Raw genomic sequence first — 21,211 nt, 5'->3', positions numbered from 1 at the left:
TGTTCTGAATTGCTTCAGGACCCTTGCATATATTTTTCCTTCTACTGCGAACACTCTTCTCTGTTCAGATAAATCCTGCTCATTCCTTAACAGTCAGATACAGTGGCATTTAATCTCGGCAATCTTGTCTCACCTCCTAGGCTGGATTACAAACCCCTTTTATAAGCCCCCAGCATCCGAGCACATTTCCATAATAATGACAATTCTCTATATTTACTGAAAACTTCCTATGAGCAAGACATCATGATAAATGCTTTCTATAATGTATTTGCTGTCAATATCATATTAACTCTATGAGACAGTTATTTTTTTTTTTTTTTTTTTTTTTTTGAGACGGAGTCTCGCTCTATCGCCCAGGCTGGAGTGCAGTGGCCGGATCTCAGCTCACTGCAAGCTCCGCCTCCGGAGTTTACGCCATTCTCCTGCCTCAGCCTCCCGAGTAGCTGGGACTACAGGCGCCCGCCACGTCGTCCGGCTAGTTTTTTGTATTTTTTAGTAGAGACAGGGTTTCACGGTGTTAGCCAGGATGGTCTCGATCTCCTGACCTCGTGATCCACCCGTCTCGGCCTCCCAAAGTGCTGGGATTACAGGCTTGAGCCACCGCGCCCGGCCGAGACAGTTATTATTTCTATCTTACAGACAAGAAAACTGAGGCATACAGAGTAACTTGCCCAAGATCACAACAGCTCTTAATGGAGCCTGAATTCAAACCCAGGTCTGACCAACTCCAAAGTCATTTGGTCTTCACCACTCAGCTTTGCTGTATGGTTTTATACATATTGGTTTACTTGTTTGACCCTTCACATCAGGTTCTAGGCTCCTGGAAGGTGAGGACAATATATTTTCTCTCTGTATCAACAGCACATATTAATCAGCACAGAAAACATGTTCAATAATGCTTTGATGATAAATGAATGCATGCATGGATGGATGAAAGGGAAGAGGACAACAATGAATAAACAAATAAACCTGTATCTAGACAACTGTTAAAAGGTGTCAGTTATCTGGGAGACAGAAATTGCTGTGAGAAAGAGGAAAATGTAGGGGGGTACCTGTTGGTTCAAACGGTAATGAAAGATAAAATGGAAGAATCTGGCAAAAGAGACTAGCTAAATTTAGTCTGTTTCATCCAGTCTCTTCATGGCCCCAAGTTCTATATAGAACATTATACAAACATAATCCTGAAGAGAAAGGGAAGAGGAAATACCAACAGGAGGCCTTTTGAAATGGATCTTAATTCAGTCTTCCTGATTTGCCATAAGATCCTTTGCCACAGAAGTCCCCACACAGACTTTTCAGAATGCAATTGTAGTGGTTACCATTCCTAAATCCATATCAACACAGTGCATCAAATCCTTTTCCCTCAATCTGTCCCAAGCGAGAATCTCCCTCAGCCTCATTCCTGCCCCTCATTTTCTCAGAGGTTAACATTTAACAAATTACACTCCCAACCTCTTTCCAGGCCCATCATCTTTTTAAGTTCAACAAGAGTGGAGCTTGCTGGCTAATTTTAAGTATCACATTTCTCCCTGAGCTCCTCTCAAACCGCTCTCTGGTTTCGGCTGCAGAATGTTAACAGGCCAGAAAGCACAGGGGAGACAGAGCACTTTATCAGTTTCATACCTAAAATAATAAGCAAGTTTAAAATAAACAGTTGAGAGAGATTGAATGGCACGCTCTACTGTCAGCAAAGGCAGAAATGCCCCAGCCCAAAGGTTGACAAATGACGGGAATGCTCTTCTAGTTTCACACTGGATCTCATCTCTGAACTCGGTATGTTTCTGATAGTGTTTATAAGTGGAGCTGTATTTTTCACTTGGTTTTCTTAAGAGCGAACTATTTCTAGTTTTCTTATGAACTACCCTAATCAAGACATGAGTAAAAGCAGCCCAAGCTCCCACAGGTACCTTCAGAGGGGGGTCCCAGGTTTGACTTTAGGATGATGACAATTTGCAAAAGGCTAATTTAACAGCAATTAGATTTTTCCTGCCTGCTTGAACCATCAGCTGACAACTCACTTCTCCATCACATCTGCAAACAGTTCGCCTAGACAGTTCTGACATTTCCCACTTAGAAAAGCCCCTTTCAGGAAGTTATTAACCCAAACGGAATATTCCTGGTCAAGCTCAGGGGTACAGAAATGCCTCACATGGGCAGGTCTGTATCCATTTGGTTCCCAGTAAGGGATAAGAACTGCCAAACCGGACAAATTGGAAAAATCAGACCAAAGATGTCAGTTACTATGATACTACCTAGATGTGTTTATAGTACATTCATAATAAAAATCTCATTTTTTTGAGAGTATAATTCCATGATAGCAAAGACAATACCTATTTTTGTTCACTACTATGCACTAGCACAATGCCTAGTTCCACAGTAGACAAAAATTTGCTGCATGGATAAATAAACGTAGTGTTAACTATGCGCCAGGCACTATGCTAGAACCATAATATATGTTACCTCATTTATTTTAACTCTCACCCCAAAGCTGTAAGTTAAGAATCAAACAAGAAAACAGAGGACCAGGAAACTAAAGTAACTGCCCATGGCCACCAGTTAGTAAGTGGTAAAGCTGGAACTAAAACTCAACTCTGCCAAACCCATGTCCTTTCCATTACATCCCTCCCCAGAACACTGGTTCAGTCACTAACCTGGTGAGGTCCTTATATTGAGAGTCTTATTGAAATTATCCTTGAGTGCTTCTATCACAGACTTCATTTCTTCATTCACCTCTTCCAAGTTGATTATATCCTCAACCAAGGCAGCATTAATATTCACTCTGGTTTGGGAGTGTCCTTTCCCTTTGGCTAAAAAGTGAACATTCAGTGAATAAAACAGCAGCAGCATAAACAGAGCCAATAAGCAATTGGTGAAGAAGTGCCTACTATGTACAGGGAAAAATGTCAAGTGTTAGAAAATTATAAAACATTATCACTCCACTAAAAAAGAGCCTATATTAACTGAGTGTCAGCTGTGCTAAACACCTTCTCAGATACTAGTGAGGAGACAGACTTTATAATCAGACATCCCAGGTTAAAAGTCTGGTTATAATGCATACTAGCTTTATGACCTTGGGCAAGTTACCTTTCTGAGTATCAAGTTCCCTACCTATAAAAGAATAACAACATCTATATTGCAAGGTTGCTACAAGGATACAAATTAAGTCATTCAAACACCTAAAAGAACACTATTCACATGGCAGGGAATCCATAACTAAATTAATCCCTTACTTTTCAGAAAAGTAAACAGAAGATGAGAAAAGCAAAGCTACTTGCCTAATGTCACAGGTCAGGAAATGGAAAAGTCAAGATCTGGTTCCAGATCTGCCTAATTTTAAACCCATGAACTTTCTACTAGCCCATCTCCACAAAATCTAATTAGAGAGACAGGAAATACATTAATTCATTAAAAAATGAACACTAAGACAAGGATACGCACATAGCTGATGGCTGGTACAGAGTACAGACAGAAGGAACAACAGTAGTTTACAGACATTAAACACTACCAATGGTAGAGACAATGGCTTATATTTTAGAAAATCAACAGCATTGGGAGCTGAACATAATTTCATTTTATGTCTAAATCATCCTAGTGATTTTTCATATACATTTTATGTGTATACATAGATGATTTCTGTGAGTGATGCAAATATTCTCGCATTTCTTTTATAGGGGATGGGGAAGGAGAAAAATAAAATTTTAAATAATATTTACAGTTTATTCATTAAACATTCAACAAACATTTATTGAGATTCATTCAATAAATTCTGTTGAACATCTACAGTGAGCTCAATCCTGCACTATTTGTGTAGCATATTATAACTTGCAATGCAATTTCAAGTACATTCTCCTCCTTGCTATCCAAGATTGCTCTCTGAGGTAGGAAGAATAGAGATTAGTATTGCCCTCATTGCACAGATGAGAAATCAGAGGCACAAGTCATTTGAATGTTTTGCCCAAAGTAAACAACTGGTAAGCAACAGAGTGATTTTTTAAAACATTTATTTGCCCACGTTACCATTATGATTTGAAACCAATGGCTTAGGTTTTTTTTTTTTTTTTTTTCAGAACTGACAGAAGATGTGGGGCTTGGCATGGTGGCTCACGCCTATAATCCCAGCACTTTGCGGGGCCGAGGCGGGCGGATCACGAGGTCAGGAGCTCAAGACAAGCCTGACCAACATGGTGAAACCCCATCTTTACTAAAAATACAAAAATTAGCCAGGCGTGGTAGCATGTGCCTGTAATCCCAGCTACTCAGGAGGCTGAGGCAGAAGAATCGCTTGAACTCGGGAGGTGGAGGTTGCAGTGTGCCGAGATCGCACCAGTGTACTTCGGCCTGGGCGGCAGATTAAAAAAAAAAAAAAAAAAAAAAAAAAAAGATGTGGATCTTCGGATTGAGAAACACAAGTTTCAAATACGACAATAAAAGTAAATTCACACCCAGACATGTTGTGACTGTAGAAAACAAAGGACAAACGAGATCTTTATAAAAGCCCAAGAGAAAAGACAAATTATCCATGAAGGATTAAAATTTAGAATACTTTCCAGGAGCAACAACAGAAGCCAGAAACAATGGAAATAATATCTTCAACTTTAAAGTTCTTTTTTTTTTTTTTTTTTTTTGAGACAGAGTCGGGCTCTGTCCCCCAGGCTGGAGCGCAATGGCGCAATCTCGGCTCACCGCAAGCTCCGCCTCCTGGGTTCACGCCATTCCCCCCCAAACCCCCCCCCACCCCCGTCAGCTTCCGGAGTAGGTGGGACTACACGCGATGGCCACCACACCCGGCTAATTTTTTAGTAGAGAAGGGGTTTCACTGTGTTAGCCAGGATAGTCTCGATCTCCTGACCTCGTGATCCGCCCTCCTCGGCCTCCCAAAGTCCTGTGATTATAGGTGTGAGCCACCGCGCCCAGCCAACTTTAAACTTTTAGAACCAAATATGTACATTAAAAATTTAAATATATGTCTGTCAATATTGGAATGAATAGTAATATTTATGAATGAAATACTATGCAACCATGAGAAAGAATGAACTACACACAAAAATTTAAATGAGTCTCACAAACCTGATGTTGAACACAGAGGCCAGACACAAGAATACAAAACTGTACAGTACAAAGGCCAGATATGAAAATATAAACTGAACAGTAAAAAAACAGAGAAAACTAATTCATGCTACTAGAAGTCAGAATAACTGTTATCTGCAAAGGGTCGAGGGCAGTACTTACTAGAAAGAAGCACAAAGAGGACTTTTGACATACTAGGAATATTCTGTTTTTTGATCTGGATGCTGATACATAAGTGATTTCAGCTTGTGAAATTTATGATAGCTGCACTTTCCTACAGTGCTTTTTTATTTCCATAAAAAGGTTAAAGAAATCAGTTAAGGGTAATCATCAAAACAATAAGAAATTAAAAGTATATCTTCCAAATCAGCAGAATTTAAAAGAGAGAGAGAGAGGGATAAAGAAATTTAATCTAGTAGGAAAAGAAGAAGAAAAAAGGGAAAAAAGGTGTATTTCAAAATAGCTAAAAGAACTTTAAATGTTCCTAACACATAAAAATGATAAAAGCCTGAGATGCTGGATACCCCATATACGCTAACTTAATCATTTATGCATGTAACAAAATATCACATATACCCCATAAATATATACAAATATGTATCAATAAAAAATTGTTTAAATATGCATTTTAAAAAAAGGAAAACACATGATATAAGGAAAGTACAAAATAAGGCCGGGCATGGTGGCTCATGCCTGTAATCCTAGCACTTTGGGAGGCCAAGGCGGGAGGATCATCTGAGGCCAGGAGTTCGAGATCAGCCTAGCTAACAAGGTGAAACACCATCTCTACTAAAAATACAAAAAATTAGCTGGGCATGGTGGCGCATGCCTGTAGTCCCAGCTACCTGGGAGGCTGAGGCACAAGCACCACCTGAAACTGAGAGGCAGAGGTTGCGGTGGGCCGAGACTGCACCACTGCATTCCAGCCTGGGCGACAGAGTGAGACTGTCTCAAAAAAAAAGTAAGTACAAAATAAAATAACACAAATATGCAGTGACTACAATAAATATAAATGGATCAAAATGACCAGTTAAAAGTGAGAGATCAGTAAGATTTTTTAAAATCTAGTTGAATATAACACGACAGTTTTAAAAAATTATACAAGATCACAGAAAGTTTGATAGATAGGGATGGAAAAATTCAAAGCCTGGCAAACATTAAGCAAAAGAAGGCTGGTGTAGCCACCTTATCATCAAACAAAAAAGATTTTAAGACAAAATTCACTATTGGAAATCATGAGGACAACTTCAAATGATAACAGAAAAAATTCACCCAAAAGATATATAACATATCTAAGATTAAATATATCAATTAGATAGCCTCAAAATTAATAGAATTAAAAGAAGAAACTGGCTGGGTGCAGTGGCTTACACTTGTAATCCCAGCACTTTGTGGGGCTGAGGTGGGCAGATTGCTTGATTCCAGCAGTTCAAGACCAGGCTGGGAAACACTGCAAAATCCAGTCCTTACAAAAAATACAAAAATTACCCACACGTGGCAGTGTGTGCCTGTAGTCCCAGCTACTTGGGAGGCTGAGGTGGGAGAATCAGTTGAGCCCAGAAGATTGAGGTTGCAGTGGGCTGTGATTACACCACTGTACTCCAGCCTGGGCAAGACCCTGTCTCAAAATAAAAAACAACAAAAAAGGAGAAAATGATCAATCTACAAGCATACTAGGAGAGTTCAATATACCTTCCTTGATAACTGATAATTGAGCAAATAAAAAAACAGAAAAGTTGATCAACAAAATTAGTCAATTTGATCTAATACAATACACCCAACAATAAGAGAATATACAGTATTCTCAAGCACACTTGGACCTTCTACTGAAACAACCATGTTTTACACACAAATCAAATCTCAACAAAGATAAAATAATCTATATCATAGAGAATATGTTCTCTCAACAGAGTAGAATTAAGCTAACCCCAAAATAACCATTTATTTGAACAACTTTAAACACTTCTTAATAAACACTCATGGACTATAGAGAAATGCATAATGGAAATGTTTAAATATTGAGAAATGACCATAATAAAAATACTGAATATCAAAAACTCAAGTCAGGCACGATGGCTGACACCTGTGATCCCAGCACTCTGGAAGGCCAAGGTGAGAGGATCACTTGAGCCCAGGAGCTCAAGGTTACAGTGAGCTATGATTGTGCCACTGCACTCCAGCCTAGGTAACAAAGCAAGACCTTGTCTCTAAAATAAATAAGTAAATAACTTCATAGGAAGCATTTAAAGTTGTATTTAGACAGAAACTTCTTCTAGTGGTATATTATTCAACCTTAAAAAAGGAGACCTTGCCATTTACCATGGATGGACCCGGAGGACATTACACTAAGCAAAATAAGCCACACACAGAAAAATACTGCATGATTATACTTGTATGCGGAATCTCGGGGTAGGGGTTTGCTTGTTTCTTTTTCCGACAGGGCCTCACCCAGACTGGAGTGCAGTAGTGGGATCTCAGCTCACTACAGGCCTCAACCTCCCTGGGCTCAGGGATTCTCTCACCTCAGCATCCTGAATAGCTGGGACTACAGGCACATGCCACCATGCCTGGCTAATTTTTGTTTTTTTTTTTGTAGAGAAGAGGTTTCACCACATTGCCCAGACTGGTCTCGAACTCCTGGGCTCAAGTGACCCGCCCGCCTCAGCCTCCCAAAGTGCTGGAATTATGAGCATGAGTGACCATGCCTAACCGCAGGTGGAATCTACAAAAAAGCTGAATACACACAGAGAATAAAATAATACTTACCAGGGATCGGCAGGGTGGGGTGGTGGTGGTGGTGAGGAAATGGAGAGATAGTAAGTCAAAGTATACAAAGTAGTAGATATGTAGGATGAACAAGTCTGGAGATCTAATGTACAGTATGAGGACTATAGTTAGAAATATTGTATTATACTCTGGAGTTTTTGCTAAGACAGATTTTATGTGCTTTTGCAAAGAAAAAAGGGGGTAACTACGTAAGAAAATGGGTATGTTAACTTGCATGTAAGTAACCATATCACTGTATGTATATCAAAGCATCGTGTTTATAATAGAATTTTTCAAAGAAAAAAAGAAAACGAGAAAGGCCAAAAATTAATGAACTAATTGTCCAACTCAGAGGATGGAAAGAGAACAAGTACACAGGAGAAAGTAAATAACAAAGAACAGAAATCATAAAATCACAAAAAAGAGATCAAAAAATTAAAGACTCTTTTAAAATGTTTATAATTTCTGTCAAGAACAATTAAGAAGTAGATACAGATCAATAGTATTAAGAAAGAAAAAATGGACATGATTATAAAAACAGTATAAATCTTAATGAGAAAAATCTAAGCAGTCTCATAATCATTAAAGAAACCAATTCTATGATTTAAAGTCTACCTACACACACACAAATACTAGATCCATATTACTTTACACGCAAGTTCTATCAAACACACAAGGAACTGATAATCCTGGTTTTTTACAAACCATCCCATTAGGAAAAAGAGATGCATTCTCCAACTTACACTATGAGGCTCAGATATTCTTAATACAAAAGCCAGAGAAGGATAATACTAGAAAACTATGCTCATGAAAACTAGAAAGTTACATTACGGCTAATGTCACATACAAATATAGTCTAAAAAATCCTAAATTAATACTAGCAAGCCAAATCCAACAATGTATAACACAGATTATGTATCAAGAACAAGTAGGGCTCGTACCAAGAATGCAAAAGTGGTTTAACATCATAAAACCTATTGATGTTGAGTCACATTAATAGATTAACAGAGAAAAAAAATGATTATCTCAGTAAATGCAGTAAGAACATGCGATTAAAGTTTAATATCCATATGAAACAAACTCCTAGCAAAATAGGGATAAAAGATATTTGCTTAAAAGAGAATACCAACAGCAAACCAAACATAATTTTTTTCTGTTTAAAAATTTTTTAATTTTTGTGGGTACATAGTATACATATTTATGGGTTACATGAGATACTTTGATGTATGTATGCAATAATAATCACATCACAGAAAACAGAATATACATCCCCTCAGGCATTTATCCTTTGTGTAACAGACAATTCAAATATACACTTTTAGTTAATTTTAAATGTACAATTAAATTATCACTGATTTTATTCACCCTGTTGTGCTATTAATTACTAGGTCTTCTTCACTTTCTAACTGTATATAATTTTTGTATCCATTAACAACCCCCAACTCCTTCCCACCGCTCCCCTACCATTCCCAGTCTCTGATAACCGTCCTTCTACTCTCTATCTCCATGAGTTCAAATGTTTTGATTTTTAGATCCACAGAATTGTTTTGATTTTTAGCTCTCACTTAGAGAACAAGTAAAGTTTGTCTTTCTGTGCCTCATTTCACTTAACGGAATGACCTCCAGTTCCATCCATGTTGTTGCAAATGACAGGATCTCATTCTTTTTTATGGTTACATAGTATGCCATTGTGTATATGTACCACATTTTCTTTATCCAGTCATCTGTTGATGGAAACTTAGGTTACTTCCAAATCTTGGCTATTGTGAACAGTGCTGCAACAAACACGAGAATACAGATATTTCTTCAATATACTGATTTCCTTTCTTTTGGGTATATACCCAGCAGTAAGATTGCTGGATCATATGGTAGCTCTATTCTTAGTTTTTTGAGGAACCTCCAAACTGTTCTCCACAGTGGTTGTACTAATTTACATTTCCAACAACAGTGTACAAGGGTTTCCTTTTCTCCACATCTCGCCAGTATTTGTTATTGACTGACTTTTGGATAAAAGTCATTTTAACTGGGGTGAGATGACATCTCATTATAGTTGTAATTTGCATTTCTCTGATGATCAATGATGCCAGGCACCTTTTTATGTGTGTGTTTGCCATTTGTATGTCTTATTTCAAGAGATGTCTATTCAAATATTTTGCCCATTTTTAAATCAGATTATTAGATATTTTTTTCCTAGAGCTGTTTGAGCTCCTTACATATACAGTCTGGTTATTAATCCTTTATCAGATGAGTAGTTTGTAAATATTCTCTCCCATTCTGTGGGTTGTTTTTTCACTTTGTTGATTTTTTCCTTTGCTGTGCAGAAGCTTTTTAACTTGATGTGATCTCACTTGTCCATTTTTGCTTTGGTTGCGTGTGCTTGTGGGGTACTACTCAAGAAATCCTTGCCCATTACAATGTACTGGAGAGTTTCCCCAATGGTTTCTTGTAGTAGTTTGATAGTTTGAGGTCTTAGATTTAAGTCTTTAATCCATTTTGATTTTTGTATATGACGAGAGACAGAAATCAAGTTTCATTCTTCTGCATATGGATATCCAGTTTTCTCAGCAACATTTATTAAAGAGATTGTCCTTTCCCCAATGTATGTTCTTGGCACCTTTGTCAAAAAAAGAGTTCACTGTAGGTGTATGAATTTGTTTATGGGTTCTCTATTCAGTTCCACTGGTTTTTGATGTGGTTCGGCTGTGTCCTCACCCAAATCTCATTTTGAATTGTAGTTTCCATAATTCCACGTGTAGTAGGAGGGACCAGGTAGAGATAATTGAATCATGGGGGTGGTTTCCCCCATCCTGTTCTTGTGACAGTGAGTTCTCAAGAGATCTGATGGTTTTATAAGCAGCTTCCCCCTTCGCTGGGCACTCATTCTCTCTCGCCCCCATGTGAACAGGTGCCTTCCACCATGATTGTAAGTTTCCTGAGGCCTCCCCAGCCATGCAGAACTGTGAGTCAATTAAACTTCTTTCCTTTCTAAATTACTCAGTCTCAGGTACGTTTTTATTAGCAGTGTTTGAGAACAAACTAATACAGTAAGTACTAACACACTACTCGAAGAGTGGTGTGCTGCTGTAAGGATACCTGAAAATGTGGAAGCAACTTTGGAACTGGGTAACACGCAGAGGCTAGAACAGTTCAGAGGACTCAGAAGAAGACAGGAAAATGTGGGAAAGCTTGGAACTTCCTAGAGACTTGGAGGGCTCAGAAGACAGGAAGATGTGGGAAAGTTAGGAACTTCCTAGAGACTTGTTGAATGGCTTTGATCAAAATGCTGACAGTGATATAAACGATGAAGTACAGGCTGAGGTAGTCTCAGATGGAGATAAGGAACTTGTTGGGAACTGGAGCAAAGGTGACTCTTGTGCTTTAGCAAAGAGACTGGTGGGTTTTTGCCCATGTCCTAGAGATCTGTGGAACTTTGAACTTGAGAGAGATGATTTGGGGTATCTGGCAGAATAAATTTCTAAGTGACAAAGCATTCAAGAGGAAGGAGAGCATAAAAGTTTGAAAAATTTGGCCAGGCATGCTGGCTTACCCCTATAATCCCAGCACTTTGGGAGGCCGAGGTGGGTGGATCACGAGGTCAGATCAAAACCATACTGACCAACATGGTGAAATCCCATCTCGACTAAAAATACAAAAATTAGCTGGGCGTGGTGGCACGTGCCTGTAATCCCAACCATTCAGGAGGCTGGGGCAGGAGAATCACTTGAACCAGGAAGTCGGAGGCTGCAGTGAGCTGAGATCATGCCACTGCACTCCAGCTTGGCAACAGAACGAGACTCTGTCTCAAAAAAAAAAAAAGTTGGAAAAATTGCAGCCTGACAATGCAAAAGAAAAAAAAACCATTTTTTATAGATAAATTCAAGCCACCTGCAGAAATCTGCATAATTTAACAAGGAGCTGAATGTTAATCACCAAGACAATGGGGCAAATGTTATGTCAGACACCTTCTACCAGTCCCTTTGATCACAGGCCTGGAGGCCTAGGAGGGAAAAATGGTTTCTTGGGCCAGGTACAGGGCCCCCCCACTGCTGTATACAGCCTTGGGACTGCATGCCAGCTGCTCCAGCCATGGCTAAAAGGGGCCAAGGTACAGTTCAGGACATTGCTTCAGAGGGTACAAGCCCCCCAGCCTTGGCAGCTTCCACGTGGTGTTGGTCCTGCGGGTGCGCAAAAGACAAGAATCAAAGTTTGGGAACCTCTGCCTAGATTTCAGAGGATGTATGGAAACACCTGCATGTCTAGGCAGAAGTCTGCTGCAGGGGCAGAGCCCTCATGGAGAACAGCTGCTAAGGCAGTGCAGAAGGGAAATGTGAAGTTGGAGCTCCCACACAGAGTCCCCACTGGGGCACTGCCTAGTGGAGCTGTGAGTAGAGGGCCACCATCCTCCAACCCAGAACTTGGTAGGTCTATCAACATCTTGCACTGTGTGCCAGGAAAAGCCGTAGACACTCATTGCTAGCCTGTGAAAGCAGCCAGGAGGGGCACTATAGCCTACAAAGTCGCAGGGACAGAGCTGCCCAAGGCCATGGGAGCCCACCTCTTGCATCAGCATGACCTGGATGTGAGACATGGAGTCAAAGAAGATCATTTTGGAACTTTAAGGTTTAATGACTGCCCTACTGGATTTTAGACTTGCATGGAGCCTGTAGCCCCTTTGTTTTGGCCAACGTCTCCCATTTGGAATGGTTGTATTTAGCCAATGTCTATACCCCATTGTTTCTAGGATGTAACTAACTTGTTTTTGATTTTATAGGTTAGGTAGAAGGGATTTGCCTTGTCTCATATGAGACTATGGACTTTAACTTTTGAGTTAATGCTGGAATGAGTTAAGACTTTGGGAGACTGTTGGAAGGGCATGATTGTGTTTTGAATTGTGAGGACATGACATTTGGGAGGGGCCAGGGGTGGAATGATATGGTTTGGCTGTGTCCCCACCCAAATCTCATCCTGAATTGTAGTTCCCCACCTCTCATGGGGGAGGTGGAGATAACTGAATCATGAAGGCGGTTTTCCCCATCCTGTTTTTGTGATAGTGAGTTAGTTCTCAAGAGATCTGATGGTTTTATAAGGGGCTAATCCCTTCAGTGGGCACTTATTCTCTCTCCTGCCCCCTTGTGAAGAGGTGCTTTCTGCCATGATTGTAAGTTTCCTGAGGCCTCCCCAGTCATGCAGAACTGCTAGTCAATTAAACTTCTTTCCTTTTTATTTTAATTTTTTAATTTTTTTTTCTTTTTTTTGTGACAGAGTCTTGCTTTGTCACTCAGGCTGGAGTGCAGTGGCACAATCTTAGCTCAATGCAACCTCCGCCTCCTGGGTTCAAGCAATTCTCCTGCCTCAGCCTCCCAAGTAGCTGGGATGACAGGCATGCGCCACCATGCCCAGCTAACTTTTGTATTTTTGTATATGGCCAGCCACATTAGCCAGGCTGGTCTCAAACTCCTGACCTCAAGTGATCCACCCACCTTGACCTACCAAAGTGCTGGGATTACAGATATGAGCCACCGTGCCTGGCCTAAACGTTTTTCCTTTATAAATTACTCAGTCTCGGGTATTTCTTCATAGCAGCATGAGAACAGACTAACACAGTCTACGTATCTGTTTTTATGCCCATACCATGCTTCTTTGGTTATTATAGGTCTGTGGTATAATTTGAAGTCAGGTAATATGATTTCTCCACAAACATAATTCTTAACATTAACATATAAGAAGTGTTTCCTGTAAAATCAGGAATAAAACAAAGATGCCTATTATCACCAGTCACATTTATTCAAATTATACTAGAGTTCCTAGCCAATCCAATGAAAGTGGGGGGAGGAGAGGAGAAGGGAGGACAATAGGACAGGAGGGGAGAAGAATGGAAAGGGACATATGTGCAACACAACACATGTACAAGAATGCTTATACTAGCATTTTTTTTTTAGCTCAAAACTGGAAGCAACCCAAAAGTCTGTCAACTGTGGAATGGATATTAAATTGTGGTATATACTTTCAGTAGAATATCATTAAAAAAATAAAAATGCACAAACCACCATTATGTGCACAACATAGACATATGTCACAAATAGATTATTACCAATAGAAGTCAGACACAAAATCCATACTGACTTAACAAAGGACAAAACTAATCTGTGGTGTTAAAGTCAATATAGTGGGTTATGCATCCTTATAGTGGGAGAGTAACAACTCAAAGGGACATGTGGTAAGTTTCCAAAATACAAGTGACAATCTATTTATTGATTTGGGTGATGACTACATGATTGTTTTCACTTTGCAAAAATTCACTGAAGCACAAACTTATGATTTATGTACACATTTTTCTTTATATATAACTCAAAACACTAACATATATAAAAGTGACCAAAAAAAAAAAAGATAGGATTCCCCCAGAAATAAACCTGATTAAAGAACTACACAAGATTTTTTTTTTTTTTTTTTTTTTTTTTTGAGACAGGGTCTCATTCTGTACCCCAAGCTGGAGTGGCAGCAGCATGATCATGGCTCACTGCAGCCTTGACCTACTGGGCTCAAGCAATGCTCCCACTTCAGCCTCCTGAGTAGCTGGGACCACAGAGATGCACCACCACATCTGGCTAATTTTTGTAGAGACAGGGTTTCCCCATGCTGCCCAGGCTGGTCGGAACTCCTGAGCTCAAGTAATCCAACCCCCTTGGCCTCCCAAAGTGCTGGGATTATAGGTGTGGGCCACCACTCCTAATCTTGTGCAAGATCTGTCTGGAGAAAACTTGACACTATGATCATAAATTTCATATAGAAGAGGAGAAAGTCAAGAAGAAAAAGCATATGTGTGGTAAGGGGAAAGATTTGTACCACTAAATTGAACTTTATGACAGTAAGGCAGTATGAAATTTACTGCAGGGAGAGATAAGCAGTTCAATAAAATCAAGAGCTCAGAAACAATACCATATATATAAAGAAACTCACACAACGGGGGGACATTACAAATCTGGGAGTAAAGAATAGGCTAATCAATAAATGATTTTGATACAACTTGTTATCCACTTGAAAAGGAAACTTCAAAAATTACCTCACATTATATTCAGAAATAAATTACCATGCAATAGAGGGGTATTTCTTAAAGACGACACAATTAATAAAGGACTGAAAAATATGACATTAAAACCCATTTCAACAAAAACATCATAAAGTAAAAAGCAAAGAAGGTACTTGTAACACATATTATTGACAAAGAATAAGCATCCCTAATATAAAAGAAAGAATCGAATAAATCTAAAAGAAAAAGTCAAACAACCAACTTCTGCAGCCTCTAACTCCTCACCTCAAGTGATCCTTCCACCGCAGCCTCCTGAGTAGCTGGGACTACAGGTACAGGCCACCAGGCCCAGCTTTTTTTTTTTTTTTAAGAGACAAGGTCTCATTACGTTGCCCAGACTAATCTCAAACTCCTGGCCTCAAGCAATTCCCTCGCCTCAGCCTCCTGAGTAGCTGGGATTACAGGTGTGAGCCACAGCACTCAGCTTAACCAACTTTTATAGAGGCAAGCAAAGAAGACAAAACTGAATAGCTTACAAAATATGAAAAAATTCTGCTTATGCACTGTAGTCACTGTCTAGTGTACTAGAAGACTGTAATACTGTAGGCATCAAGAACTAAAGTTTCTGGTTCTGCCATTAATTATATAGGACCATGGGCAAATTTCTCACTAATTATCTCAGTTTCTTCGTTTATAAAATGGTGAGATCTGGATTAACTAGATAATTATAAGGATTTCTTCAATGGAAAATTACTTCTTCAATGGATAATTATAAGGATAAAATTAGTAAATGTATGGAAACTTTAAAAAATATAATGTAACATACAGATCAAAGGTTATTACTATTAACAGAATATAAGTCTTCTAAGCATTACCATTCTTTCAGCAATTTGTTAATTTTCCTATTACAGAAAAGGGAAGATCTGCATGAAATTAGAAAAGAAAAGTCAGTGGGAAAATATTCAGCAGCATATATCTAGCGCCATTCTTGGGGGAGGACTCCCTAATCCACCACTGCAAATTGCTGGTGTGACTGACAATTTTCTATCACTCATTCTTTCATTCAACAAAATTTGTCAAAAATACTATATCCAGGCCCTGTTAGGTGCTAAATAAGAACAATATAGAACCTACCTTCATCAGGTCCAGCATAGAAGGCAGATAAATGATAATCAGTCTTACATTTAATTAATTAATCACTGCTGTTTTAAGTGCATCAAAGGTAAAATAACAGAATGCACGAGTGCAGTTAACAGGGGACTTGACCTAGTCTTAGAGGTCAGGGAAGGCTTCCCAGAGGAAGTAGCATTTAAGCTGAGACCTGCAGTACATCAAAGTCTCATTCTTGGATGACACAAGCCATTAAGATCATCCATCTAAATCCATGACTCTAATACCCACTTCACCCAACAACCTTCTGGTCTTAATTATACTTCCAACATGTATCTTCCTATATGGAGACAATATATTGATCCCTGCTACAAGCATTCTGGCTTGCTTGGCACTTATACCTCTAACTCTAAATCTAAAAGAAAGAAATTAGGCATTTTCTGAGCTACCAAGAAAACAAATGAGGCAGCATGGTAATAAGAAAACAGGCACTGGGTTGTAACACCATCTCTGCCACTGTAACCTTTTAAGTTAATCAAATGAAATAGCTGAGGCCCCATTTCCTCATGTTAGCAAGGGGAGAAATTCAGTACATCTGAGATACCTGCTAGCTATAATTCAAGGGCCAAATTTAAGAAAGGGGTGAAGTAGGAGAGAACATCACATGTCTCTACCTTTGGCTTTCTTGGTAGCGAAATGGCGGACTGGTACAGCTGAATAGGCCACGTACTGCCTGTGGCCATGCTGTCTTTCATGCACTGTCTTCAGTGTAACTTCTGAAATGGGTTTGATAGAGGCTGCAAGATAATTGCGAAAGGCAGGGTGGAACATGCGGAAGCACTTTAATCCCAAGGCCATGACTGAAGACAATCCTTGGAAACATCCACTAAAAAGAATAAGACAAAAAGCAGATCTAAGTAAAAGAGACCATATTGCAACTTCAGATAATTCGTACCAATTATCAAGCAATTCCTATAAACTGAGCTAAGTACTAGACAATTTAAATACATTATCTCTAATCCTTTTCCCAACTGCCCTAGAAGAAAGTATTATTTGCCTCATTTTACAGAATGAAGAAACTAAGGCTTACAGAGATTTAAGAAACTTCCCCACTTTGGACTCCAAACCCCAAGTTATTTCCACTGCACCAAAATGCCCATTAAGCAAATATGCAGCAGACAAAAATTTCAATGATTCTAATTAAACCCTTATATGAGAAAAGCACAAAATCTTGATAAAGTTTAAAGAGGGAAGGCAGAGCACTAGAAGACTTTAAATAAGAAAACCATCTCAACGGGCATAAAATGACTGGAAAATTCACACGACAGCATTTAATTAAAATTTTCTTTGGTTCCTTACGCACTGATTACCAATTAGGATGCCCTTTAATGTGAGTCTAAAGCATGATTGAGGTTTGAGGTCTTCCATGGTATAGAACTAGAGCTCTGGAAAATGCCACTCTCTACTATGTTAACACAAGTTACGCATTCTACATCTGAGGTCTTTGACCATGGAAAGATGCCATTGCCTACAACTACCTCAGGATAGAACACAGCCCTAGCTAACTGACAAAATATCAATAGCTTTTGCCAGTAATGTTGCTATGGCTCAGCTAAAAATTAAGGACAATTAGTATCAAATACCAGGAAGCTGCTTCCTTTGAGTAACAGTCCCACATCTTATGTTTTTTTAAAAAACCCATCCTAAAATTTTGATCCAACATAATGGAATGAATAACATGGGCTTTGCTGTCAGGAAGACCTGGAAGCCAATCCTAGCTCCATTACTGACTCCTGAATATTTCTGCTCGTTGATGTCTTCAACTGTAAAATGGGAATAATTGTACTTATTTCTTAGGGTTGGGAATAATTAATGAGGTTATGCAAGTAAAGCCCTTGACACAGTACCTAGTAAACAGCAGAAGCCCCCCAAAATAATACCTGTTGAAAGCTATCACCTTTTCTTTCAAACTTTTCAAAAAATATTATCTTCATTATCTTTTGAGACTGAGTCTCACTCTGTTGCCAAGGATGGAGTGCAGTGGCGCAATCTTGGCTCACAGCAACCTCCTTCCTCCCGGGTTCAAGCAATTCTCATGCCTCAGCCTCCCAAGTAGCTGGGATTACAGGCACACACCACCATGCCCAGCTAATTTTTTTGTATTTTTAGTAGAGACAGGGTTTCACCATGTTGCCCAGGCCGGTCGTGAACTCCTGAGCTCAGGAAATCCACCTGCCTTGGCCTCCCAAAGTGCTAGGATTACAGGCGTGAGCCACCATGCCCGGCCTCAAAAACTATTATGTCAGGGTCAGACACAATAAAGAAACCTTGTATGTTATTAATGATGTACAAAATAGCCTACAATTAGTCAGACCTGGGTGTAAATTTCAACTTTAGGCAATTTACTCTTCTGAGCATCACTTTCCTTATCAATGATAAAAATAACTTTGAACTTAAAATAAAATAATGAATACATGTAAACAACTAACATAGTGCCAGGAATATAGCAGCTTAATAAATGATGGCTATTATTTTTAAAGCAAATGAGTAGCACAAAGACAAATAATTTCTCTTGATGGAATTTTTAATAGTAAGGGATACTAGAAGTTAGTGATCAGTGTATGAAGTCTATAAAAACAGATTTGATGAAAAAAGGAATATTTTTCTTCTTTATTAGTATCAATAGCTACTATTAATTGAGGTCAAGTTTGGACTGTTTGCTTTAACCATATTATTTCATTTAATTCTCTCAATAATGCCACAAAGAACATATAATAATCCCCATTTTACAGACGTTGAAACTGAGGTTGAGAGAGAGTAAGTCACTGTCCAAGGACATGGAGCTAATAGCCAAGCTCTATTTTAGCAGAACTGTTCACAGAGGTTTGGCTCAGAGTGAAGTTTCTATATCTAGGTTTTTCCCTAATAAAACTAATGCCTAATTCATACTTACAACCAAATATGGCTGTAGAATAATGAGTAGTTTTTTATTTTAGTCTACAGGATCTCAATCTGGCTGCTCCATTTAAGATAGGTTTCCTGGTGTTCCTGTTGCAGGTCATAATACCAACTCACAAAGCAACAGGAAATCAAAATGGGTTAGAAATAAACAACCTTTGACAGAAAACGCAGCACCCAAAAGCAGACCCAGTACACGTGAACCGGAAGACAACTCTATAAATAAACCACATTGCTGAAACGCATAAGGCGTAGATTTTAATTGCGCAGAAGTCAGAAAATTTCAAAGTGGAAGTTCAATAAAGGCAGTCCTTTAGGTCCTTCACCTTAAGGGTGTACAAATTAACATTCTGTTCAGCACAGATAAAAGAATTAAAGTTGAAGAAAAATTTGTTGAGATCCCATGTATTAGCCAACAAAATTAAGCTATACATAGAAGCAATGTGGGGAAGTGTCTGAGCTCTGGACGTAATCTGGAACTGGAATCTCAATTCCTCCACTTACTAGCTGTGTGACCTTGGGGAGGTCATTTAGCCTCTCTGAGCTACAGCTTCCACATCATCATCATCATAGTGATATTAATGAGGCTTTAAAAAGATAACAATAATGACAACAATACCTAACATTTATATAACGATGACTACGTGACAGAAACTATTCTAAGTGGCTTACACACGTTAACTCATTTGAGCCTCATGATAACCCTGAAGTAAGTACTATGATTATTCCCACTTTACAGATAAGAAAACAGAAGCAAAAATCTGCCTAAGATTTGAATTCAGGCAATCGAGCTCCAGAGTCTATGTTGTTAACTGCTATACTATGCATATAAAACACTCAGCATGGCTGGGAACAGTGGTGGGTGCCCATAGTCCGAGTTATTTGGGATGCTAAGGAAGGAGGATCACTTGAGACCAGGAGTCCAAGGCAAGCCTTGGCAACATAGTGAGACCTAATCTCTTAAAAACAGCAACAAGCCAGGCGCGGTGGCTCACGCCTGTAATCCCAGCACTTTGGGAGGCTGAGGTGCGCGGATCACGAGGTCAGGAGATCAAGACCATCCTGGCTAACACAGTGAAACCCCGTCTCTACTAAAAATACAAAAAAAAAAAAAAATTAGCCAGGCGTGGTGACCGGCGCCTGTAGTCCCAACTACTTGGGAGGCTGAGGCAGGAGAATGGCGTGAACCCGGGAGGTGGAGCTTGCAGTGAGCCGAGACCGTGGCACTGCACTCCAGCCTGGGTGACAGAGCGAGACTCCGTCTCGGAAAACAAAAAACAAACAAACAAAAAAAAAACCAGCAACAAAACACAGTACAATGCCTGGCATCCAGTAGGTACACAATAAATTGTAGCTATTATAACAGCATCCCAACTATTAATTTTTTTTTTTTTTTTTTTTTTTGAGACACAGTCTCGCGCTCTGTCGCCCAGGCTGGAGAGGCGATCTCTGCTCACTGCAACCTATGCCTTGCGGGTTCAGGTAATTCTCCTGCCTCAACCTCCTGAGTAGGTGGGACTACAGGCACCCGCCACCACACCCCAGTTAACTTTTGTATTTTTTAAGTAGAGATGCGGTTTCACCTTGTTGGCCAGGCTGGTCTCGAACTCCCAACCTCAGGTGATCTGCCCGCCTCAGCCTCTCAAAGTGCTGGGATTATAGGCAATAGTGTGGTTTGAAACAAAAAAAGGCACTAAACTTAGAGAAAACTCTGAAAGAAGTCTTGGTTCCAGCACTTCCTAGACACGTGACCTTAAATCGGTCAAACTCTCAGGACCTCCGTCTCATCTGTAAAACGTAAATAACAATACTAGTTGTCAGGGTTATGTAAATAGAGAAGGGCTACTGAAATGACAGTTGCTTTGCCACTGGGTGGCACATAGTAGTTAAAAGTTCAGGCTTAAGAGTCGGAGAGACCTAGGTCTGAATTTAAGCGCCCTCACTTTCTGACCGCGTGACCCTGGTAAAATTACCTATTTGAGCTTCCGTTTCTTCATTATGGGAGGTAATAACATCTCCCACGGGATTGTTCTGAACCTCAAACGTTCTCGTCAAGTGTGAGGCTACTCTTTAGTAAGTTCCTCCAGCATCCCCTAAATTCCTAGCTGGTAAAAGGAACCTCGCCCCGACCCCATGAGACTCGCTCCGACGCTACAGGTCCCGCCCTCAGCCTTAAAGGTCAAGCTGAACTCCAACGGATCGGGCACGGTAGTCTGGTCCCCTGAGGTCCCCCAGAGGTCCCTGAGTAAGGGTCTCTGGCACCCAGACCACACGCGCACC

At 39.7% G+C, this 21,211-nt stretch overlaps 1 protein-coding gene across 4 annotated transcripts in view; it reads right to left on the bottom strand.

Annotated features, from left to right (window-relative positions):
- The window catches only part of MRRF (mitochondrial ribosome recycling factor), a 64,960-nt gene that overhangs the window by 43,389 nt on the left and 360 nt on the right, over nucleotides 1-21,211 (bottom strand). For 2 of the 4 annotated variants that reach the window (XM_030919613.1, XM_010355389.2), the window contains exons 2-3: nucleotides 16,648-16,859; nucleotides 2,652-2,807 (exon numbers count right to left, since the gene is read on the bottom strand). In XM_030919613.1, coding sequence (XP_030775473.1) covers nucleotides 2,652-2,807; nucleotides 16,648-16,859 — 368 coding nt within the window. Of the gene's footprint in view, nucleotides 1-2,651; nucleotides 2,808-16,647; nucleotides 16,860-20,904; nucleotide 21,211 lie in introns of those variants that run through there. The other 2 variants (XM_030919614.1, XM_030919615.1) reach the window with 2 other exon arrangements.

The sequence above is a fragment of the Rhinopithecus roxellana genome, chromosome 16 (genome assembly GCF_007565055.1).
Source record: "Rhinopithecus roxellana isolate Shanxi Qingling chromosome 16, ASM756505v1, whole genome shotgun sequence".
In the NCBI taxonomy this organism is placed as follows: Eukaryota; Metazoa; Chordata; class Mammalia; order Primates; family Cercopithecidae; genus Rhinopithecus; species Rhinopithecus roxellana.
The sequence above is the reverse complement of the archived record's forward strand: the minus strand, read 5'-3'. Positions and strand labels throughout refer to the sequence as shown.